Below are 8,460 nucleotides of genomic sequence, written 5' to 3' on the forward strand. Positions count from 1 at the left end.
ATATGAAGCAACCTTGTTTCTAATTTAAATTTAAACCTAAAAATAAACAAAGCAACCTGCCTGCAAGACATACAGGTCAAATAGAGGCACAAATATTATAGGACCAATCGATAGCGCTTTTTTTAGTGGCTTTAAGATTCACTTTGAGAAATGGAGCCCAAACATGGCACTACTAAAATAGGTATGTGCCACTCTGTTCTGAATAGTGAAGTTTTCCAAGCATGCTCAATTTTGGAGATGCTAGCTGTTTAATGCAAGGTTCCTTATAAATATAGTAAGAAAAATAGTATTCTGCATATTAAACCCTGAGAAATACAAATATTTGTTAAAAATTCTTCCCAGGATAACAAGCAGAAGCACAACTTAAAAGTTGCAAATGGAATGAAAATAAGATGGTGTTAAACCCAAAGGAATTTCAAAATGGATAGAGTGGTGCAATGTCAGATCCAGCAAAGAGTTCCTTAGAGAAAACACTAAGGCTTCCCATTAAATTTAACATTTTCAGATCTAATTGTCTTAAGATATGGCATTTGATTAACATTAGACATTTAGAAAAAAATCCCTTGAATAATGAATGTGGATGAATGTTTAGTGCTAAGCATGGTGTAGGAAGCATGACAATATTTAAGACAAACATCAAATGAAAATCAACCGCATGAAAGAAGACTTATTTACCTAAACCTTTAAATGATCTCAGATGAAAATTAAGACAAAAGTAGAATGTTTAATAAGAAAAATTACATATCTATTACATAATCACTACAGTAGACAGTTGTGACGTAGTCTGACATTTGACATGCTCTGTTCATTTCAAGAAATCTGTGGAGAATCACTATCACAAAGATTGCTGGTCTTAGAACTGGCTGGGACTGAAGTTGGAAAAGCATCTTTTTTCACCATCTCATATCTTAATTTTATAGTTGGTTCCTTATGTTTCACTATTCTAATAGTTTGTCTTACTGTTATAGTAATATAAGAACAATAATTATATCAATACTTTAATAGAAGGCATATTAAAATATAATATTCAATATTATATTATACAATATAATTATACTCACCTCTTTTACACAGTGCAGACCATATATTCCTATATTCCTACTTTACTTCTAGACGTTAAATAAGATTGATCAAATAATTTGTGTTTTTTAAATCATGATTTCCACCTATAATATTCAGAGACATATTAGTTATTTCACATTGTCGTGAAGAGGATAAATAAAAGATTACATACAAAATCTTCATAGAAATAACACAGATAATTATTTAATGAATATTATTTATTATTATAGTAAAATTAAATGTAAACAATATGTTATATATGGATTATATAAATATATATGCTTGTCTCTATCTGTATTTATGCATATGTTTATCAAGAACTATAAACACATTTATAGTCCAGTTCACTGCATGTTAACATAGATTTCTTTAAACATATTTAATAAGTCTGAGCCTTATAAATTATAACCCATAAAATTCAAATGTGTAGATGAGATGCTGTAAGAGTGAAATTTCTAGTTTGCTAAGTATTCCCTCAAGAGGAGAATAGGATTCTTTCATGCCTGGAAAAATGCAGTGCTTTTACACAAACATGTACTGGAAACTCTAATCCACTTTTTTCCTACCATTGCACTGACAGCATTATGAACCAGAAAATTGTTTGAGCAGCCGCAGATAAGGGATGACAAATCTGGACGTCCGCGAATCATATAAAGTAGATGTAAGGTTAATTTGCATGGTTTAGTTGGCTCCTTCTTTTTCTCAATGTATTCCAACAGCTTGAAACTCTGAAAAACTGATAGCAAATAGAAAGATTTCTATAGCCTGCCTGATTTCTTGCTGAGTAAGCTGTCTGAAGGAAAAGCCAATTACTACAGCATGAATTTCCTTGTGCAGAAAGCAGAACATACTCATTGTTAAATAGAGCCATTAAATATTTAGGAGAGGGAGGAAAGTCATATGACTGGAGATGAAAACCATGCAATACCACCTATGGATCTTTTCCTCTTAAACAATAAGAAAACGCCTTCCTAAGAGAAACCATGAAAATATCAAGTATAAAATATGATGTGATTTAATATAATTCATTGGTCTTCGAAAATGCTGATTTTTAGGTTGAATACAAGGAAAAGGGGTAAAATTATAGATATAAAGCTAAAATTTTACCTCAGAGTAATGAAAGGACCAATATGGTCACTTGAACAACGGACTAGCTGAAGAATTGAGATTCTATTTTTGAACTCACCAACGACTTGCTCAGTGACCTTGGACATATCACTTAAATGGCTTTGTACCTCAAGATTTCCAGCTGCAATGCAGTGATTATAATGCCTGCCCCTACTACACATGACTACAGAATGCTCTTAGTGGAGTTAGTTTTTTAAAAAATCTCAAAAGATTTTAGAACTCTCAAAACTTACTATCAAATAAATATAGCTTATTAATTTCTTTACTGTTTGATGTTGTTTTCTTTTATTCTTTAATAATCTTCTACTAAAATAAATCAGCAGGATAAAATTAGTAGATGAATAATTTTCTTTGGCTCTAAGGAGCATTCTACCAGTGAGGTAAAATAAACCATATAAATTTCCTGGGTTGGGGAGATGGTTCAGTGATTAAGGAAAATAACTTACCACTTAACCAGAGGTCCTAAGGTTGTCCTACTAGTTCTGCTGCCTACATTGTGCACTTCACAACTTCTTACAATGCTGGGTCCAAAATATCTGAAATCTTCTGTTTTCTCTGGGTATCTGTGCTCGCATTCACAGACCCTCACACTCTCTCACACACACACACACACACACACACACACACACACACGCGCGCGCGCGCGCAAACATATTATTAGAAATAAAATGTTCTACTAAAGTTATACATTTGTGGCCAATTGATATAATTTCTATTCGTCAGCATATTTTAAAAATTATCAGAAAATAATCATGTTAACTAAATCTTATTTGGAAAAGACGTCTTCCTACTTTGGGATCCTTTATCATTTTTCTCTATAATTTCTTTCAATCATTAGTGTGCCACACAGTCTTCCCAAATATACCTCATGCTTATCTTCCAACCTAGGAAAACCATCATTGTCCTTGAAAAGCTCTGGAACCTTCTGCATTGCTTCCTTCTATATAGCAGTATCGAGACTCATGCTCCAGGCTTCAAGAAGAGTTTTGAAATAGTTGAAAGACTTATATAAAGGTATCTTTTGTTGGCTCTTATATCGTTTCATATTGTTTTATTATTTCCACAATTATTATTTTTCAGAATTAAAATTTTTATTCAAATTCCAAACAAAAAATTTACATGCAAACAATGGAGACATTCTGTGTACTATTTTCCCCCAGTATTTCTGTATTTTGATGTTTATACAAACTTCTAAAAGTTTTGACTTAAGGATCACATTTCTCACCTCCAAATTATAATAACCAGAAACAAATCAGCCTTCTTCGTATCATCTGCTCAATGAGCTAACTTTATAAAGAATGAATATATATATATATATATATACTAAACACATATATATTCTTACTGAACAAAAATCCGTTATTGCCTTAATGATGTGGCAGAGGTGATGATTTTGGTATATATACATGTACCAGTACAGGTGTACTTGACTATGCATGTAGGTAAAGATCACAGGATGGTATATGGTGTCTGTCTCTGTCCCTCACTGCATGTTCTTATGAGACAGTCTTCCACTGGTCATCTTGAGCCTACTGTGTCTACTACTGTATAGCACTGGGCTTATAGGTGATCATGGGTCCATTCCAGGCTTTGTACATGAGTTCTGGAATCAAACCCAGTGGCATGCTTTGCAGAAAGCATTCTTACTAAGTGAACAACTGTTGGGTATCTACTTAGGGGACTTAATGATCTATCACTTGATACTAGATATATATTTTTAAATGCATTTTATCTATATCTGGCCATTTCCAGTATCTCAGAGTGCTTTCAAACCCCCCAAACTACTAAACTGTGTTTCTACATATTTGTTTTCCTTACATTGGTCTCTCACTCTATATATGAGGTTTTATATATGACTATGAAACTCCTATTTCAAACTCATTTATAAAATATCATCCTCATTCTCACAGCTAAGAAATGGCAAGCCTTCAATTAAAACCTCTTTAAACTAGCCTCCTAAGTCTCCAGTATTACTCTCTAAGCTATAAATTTCATCTTCATAGCATCTTCAGCAGATCATGATTCTAGAAGGCACATTCAAGTATTTTATTGATTGATATATACAATTCATAAGCTTCTTAAGATCACTACGGATCTTTATACATTCTCCAATTCATGTGTAGTCTCCAAATGATAAATTATAAAACTTTAATTTTTGATCAATTTTAGATATTCAAAGAGGAGTAAGATGTAGAATGTCTCGCTGTTAAAAGATGAAAAAAATAAACAGCCAGATACTGTGTCTAACTCCTTAAATAACACATGGTAAACAAATATACTTATAACAAACTTTGTGCAATATTTTTAAAAGTAGTTGCACATTTTGTGTTTGCATTGCCATTAAGAATGACCTCCAAGAATAATTTTGAAGTAGTGTCTGATGTTCAAAGGTTAGTTTTTGTTCTTAGAGCCAAAAATTCATGAGTTAGGTGAGCTGAATTTAGCCATGACCTAGAATGCTACTGGCCATTACTTTTAAAATCAAACTTACATCAAACAAAATGTATATTGACTTGTTTTTTTAAGTCATGACTGAAAATTCTTAGTACCCTAATTTCATATTCCTCTTGGGAGCATTAGTCAATGTAGCCTTTTGAATTTTGCAATGACTTTCCAGATCACAGCTATAAAAAAAAAGTTATTAGAATCCATAGCATTCATTTTATTTGTAAATAAATACTTCCTTCAATTATATTTTAATTCCCCTTTAAATTTCATATTTTATGCAGATTCTTCCACTTGGAATTTTCTCAGTTACATGCACATGCATGCACATGCTTAGCAACACTTACAGTACTTTAGAAGTCACCTATTTCTTTATTACAGTTAGCAAGATGTTTATCCCGAGAGTAGGAATGAAGTCATAATCTTTACTCTTCCCATTATTCTAGATTCATTTCCTTTGCTTAAATACAAAAGGGCATGTAGTTACTCACCTAAGATACTGTAGTTCTTGCTTCTTTATCCCTGCAGCTCTTGCTAAGACTAAGTGGCCATTCATGCTCTCATCATGGCAGGCATCCAAACACTGGCTGTTTTTGTACCCAGTCTTGCACCCTGCGTGCAACTGTATCAATGCACTAGAAGCTAATGAATGGTTTCTTCAATAACTGTCACATCTTTCTTCCTTTAATCACTTCATTCTTTCTGGCTCATATACATGCTCTTCTATTATATGTCCTTTAAATAGTTACCATGGTAATGATTACTGTTATTCTCGGGGTTTTGATTCTCTTCTTTTCAAGAAATTGTAGAATGTCTTTTTTGCTAAATACGGCATTATATCAAGTCACATTTTGAATTTTAGAATAGAAACTAATAGTAAATAAAGCATAATTGTCCATGTCTCATTGGTAAAACTCCATTGACAATTGAATTTCCCAGAAATTACTCACATGAGAGAAGTCAATATGAAGAACTCTGTTCAAAACATCAAAGTTCAGTTCTGCTTTAAAAATAAATCATGTGTCATTGGCTTCTAAATTCAGCAGATTTTAAATTAAAACTTCATTACCAGCTAAAAATGTCATTGTTAAAATATTTCAAAGAATTATGTCATTAATAATTTAGAAGAAGGTGAGTGTCTAAGAAATGTATATAGGAATATTTAATTGAAGATAAGGTTGCAGCTATTGGTAGTTTCTTTAAGAAACATATTAAAAGATATAAAGGTCAGGGAATATAATATATTTTTCAAACATATACAACACATAAATAATGATGTTGAAAATAATTTTAATTACCAGTGAGATTTTATGATGTCCAGTTCGAAAAAGATGCAGAATAAATGTATTTCATGGGTGCCTATCTGCTGACTCTGGAATACCTCTGTGTTTCAACTCCAAGGCATTGTCTTGTTCAGAAAATTCATTCAAGTTCAAACAAAATAGTCATTTAATGAGGGGGAAATTTAAGAAGGGGCACACCCTCATTTCCTTGTGGCACTTTTCCTAGAACATGATACAATGATAATACAGATTCAAGACAGTTACAGGAGACTGAAGATTACAGAAGTTACTGAAAAGTGGCATTAAAATTAATTCGATAAACCTACAATGAATGTGAACATTAACAATGAGAACTTTCATTTAAAAGCTAAAATTATTTTGGTCATCTATAATATATTGTCATAGTATTCTGAGATGCAAAAATATGTATTACACCAAAACTGTGAACAAGGTAGTTGTTTAGACAATGTTGTTCCAGCTACTGAATATTCCTCAACTATTAAATTATTGGGAATTTAAAATTTTTCATGTGTGTACCTGTGGTTGTGTTTATGTGCACATGTGCATGTATGAGTGTATATGTACATTACTGTCAAACACATAGGAGAGCTTGTAAGAGTTGGCTTTCTTTTTCCATCATGAATATTCTGAGGATAAAACTCAGGCTATCAGGCTGAGAGGCAAATTCTTTAAAGCATGGATAATTTCACCAGCACAAATTTAGTTGTGCAATGTTTTTCTGGGGGGAGGAGGGACCCTGGAGAGGTGGGCCCTAAATGGGATATCTCCTTCAAATTCTTCCTCTCAGGGCTCAGGGAATCCTGGAAAAGATGAGGCAGAAAGAGTTTAAGAGCCACAGAGGATGAAGGACACCAAAATCAATTCACTCTAAATAAGCATGATCCAAACTCATGTGAACGCACAGAAACTTAGGTAGCATGCAAAAGGCTTCCTCCAATTTGCAACAGGTCCTCTGGTGCATATTATGGCTTCCAATTTAGTGGTCTTTTTTTATGCTGGAATTATGACTTTGGTTCTATTTTCACCCTTTATTTGGAATACCGGGCAATATTAGTTTTGATAAACATGGTGATAAAAGTGTTGAAAATAAGTATGGCCTGAATTTGGAGAGTAAGTGGTTTTCCAGTTTGGGGGAAGGAGAAAAAAACTTTTGGGGGAAGGAGAAAAAACAGGTGCAAGACCATCTCCAAAGGAGAAGAGAACATATACTCAGTGAGTCACCAAAGGTTTGGCTTCCGCTCATTAAGGGCAAGCAGTGCAGTCCAGGCTAACCATCCATGATCTTCAAAACAGCAAATCAGAGTCTCCAATTGTTCAAAGTAATTGTAGGTACAAGAGAGAAAGCAACTCCAGACTGACTTATTAATCAGTCTGGCTGACTGTGAAATGTCCCCCATTCCTGAGGTGGTAAAGTCCTCCTTCAGAGTGACTGTGGGAGCAAGGAGCCTTTCACGTGCTCCCAGTTGTTATACAGTGCATAGAGACTGGTGAGTGTCAGCCCTGCCAGGCCACCTCGTGCCACTCCTCGAAGGCCACCTGTACATTTATATAACATTCCTGTCATGGTTCCAGCTGCTATTGTGTTGAGATCATCTTCTGCACCCCGTGTTTTCTCAATGATGACACCAAATGCACTATAGAGCAAAGCCAGGGAACCTAGAGTATTAGCCCAAAGTGCCCCTTGCCTAGTCACCATATTCAAAATCTGCACATTTCTTGGTTTGGACCAGGCAATGCTCTGGGTTTCCTTCAATCCTAGCCGAAGACCGTTCATTGCCCCAAATGCAGCCCCTGTCATGCAGCATCCTCCAATGGTGAAGAAGGCTAGCTCAAATCGGCCTCGGGTTTTGTTAGCTCCAGTTGGCAAAATGAACCCATCAGTATCCTGAACAAGATAGCGTGGATCCACATTTAAATATGGTGACAGGGGGTTCATACCAGTTAGCGGAACGCCGGCCAAGTCGGTGTGCGAGTACCCGGCTCCTCCCGCTCCGAAGAAGCCCGCTAACCCGCCGGGGGTTTTGTTGCCACTTCCGCCGCCACCCTCCATGGCGTCGCAGCCAAGCGCGTGTGGGCGCCCCACCACCACCACCTCGGGCCGGGGTCGGTTTGCGCGGCCGTGGTCCCCACAGCAACGGCGGGAAGCCAATTTAGTGGTCTTAAGGGTTACCTGAACATTTCAGTGAGAGGGTTTATGATTGTTTGCCTTCTCTTGAGCTGTTTTGCTTCTGTTTGTTTTGTCTAATTCTAATTTGCTACTTTTTCTTTTCTTTTCATCTATGTTTGATTTTACTATTATATCTTTTTTCTTATTTTAATTTATATTATTTTCATTTTACATTCCAATCAGAGCTCTCCCTCCCAAATATCTTCCCACCTCCCTACCTTCCCCACAACCCACCCGTATGCACTCCTCTTAAACTGTAAGGACTCCCTTAGGGAGTCAGCAAAGCCTGGCCCATTAAGCTGAGAAAGAACCAAGCCTCTCCCCACTGCATTAAGGCTGAGCAAGGCATGGCAC

The 8,460-nt window shown here is 35.4% G+C and overlaps 1 protein-coding gene across 1 annotated transcript; it reads right to left on the reverse strand.

The window, feature by feature from the left end:
* Positions 1–6,947: 6,947 nt before the first annotated feature.
* On the reverse strand, positions 6,948–8,035 carry LOC101840952 (mitochondrial import inner membrane translocase subunit Tim23). Its single transcript, XM_005082054.4, has one exon. The coding sequence runs from the start codon at positions 7,987–7,989 to the stop codon at positions 7,360–7,362; it is 630 nt and encodes a 209-aa protein (XP_005082111.3). The 5' UTR covers positions 7,990–8,035; the 3' UTR covers positions 6,948–7,359.
* Between the last annotated feature and the right edge of the window lie 425 nt (positions 8,036–8,460).

Source organism: Mesocricetus auratus, unplaced genomic scaffold (assembly GCF_017639785.1).
Source record: "Mesocricetus auratus isolate SY011 unplaced genomic scaffold, BCM_Maur_2.0 Super-Scaffold_100008, whole genome shotgun sequence".
Lineage (NCBI taxonomy): Eukaryota > Metazoa > Chordata > Mammalia > Rodentia > Cricetidae > Mesocricetus > Mesocricetus auratus.

What these genes read in the sequence shown, in the direction of transcription:
- LOC101840952 (XM_005082054.4), bottom strand. Translation starts at nt 7,989, where the DNA reads ATGGAGGGTGGCGGCGGAAGTGGCAACAAAACCCCCGGCGGGTTAGCG.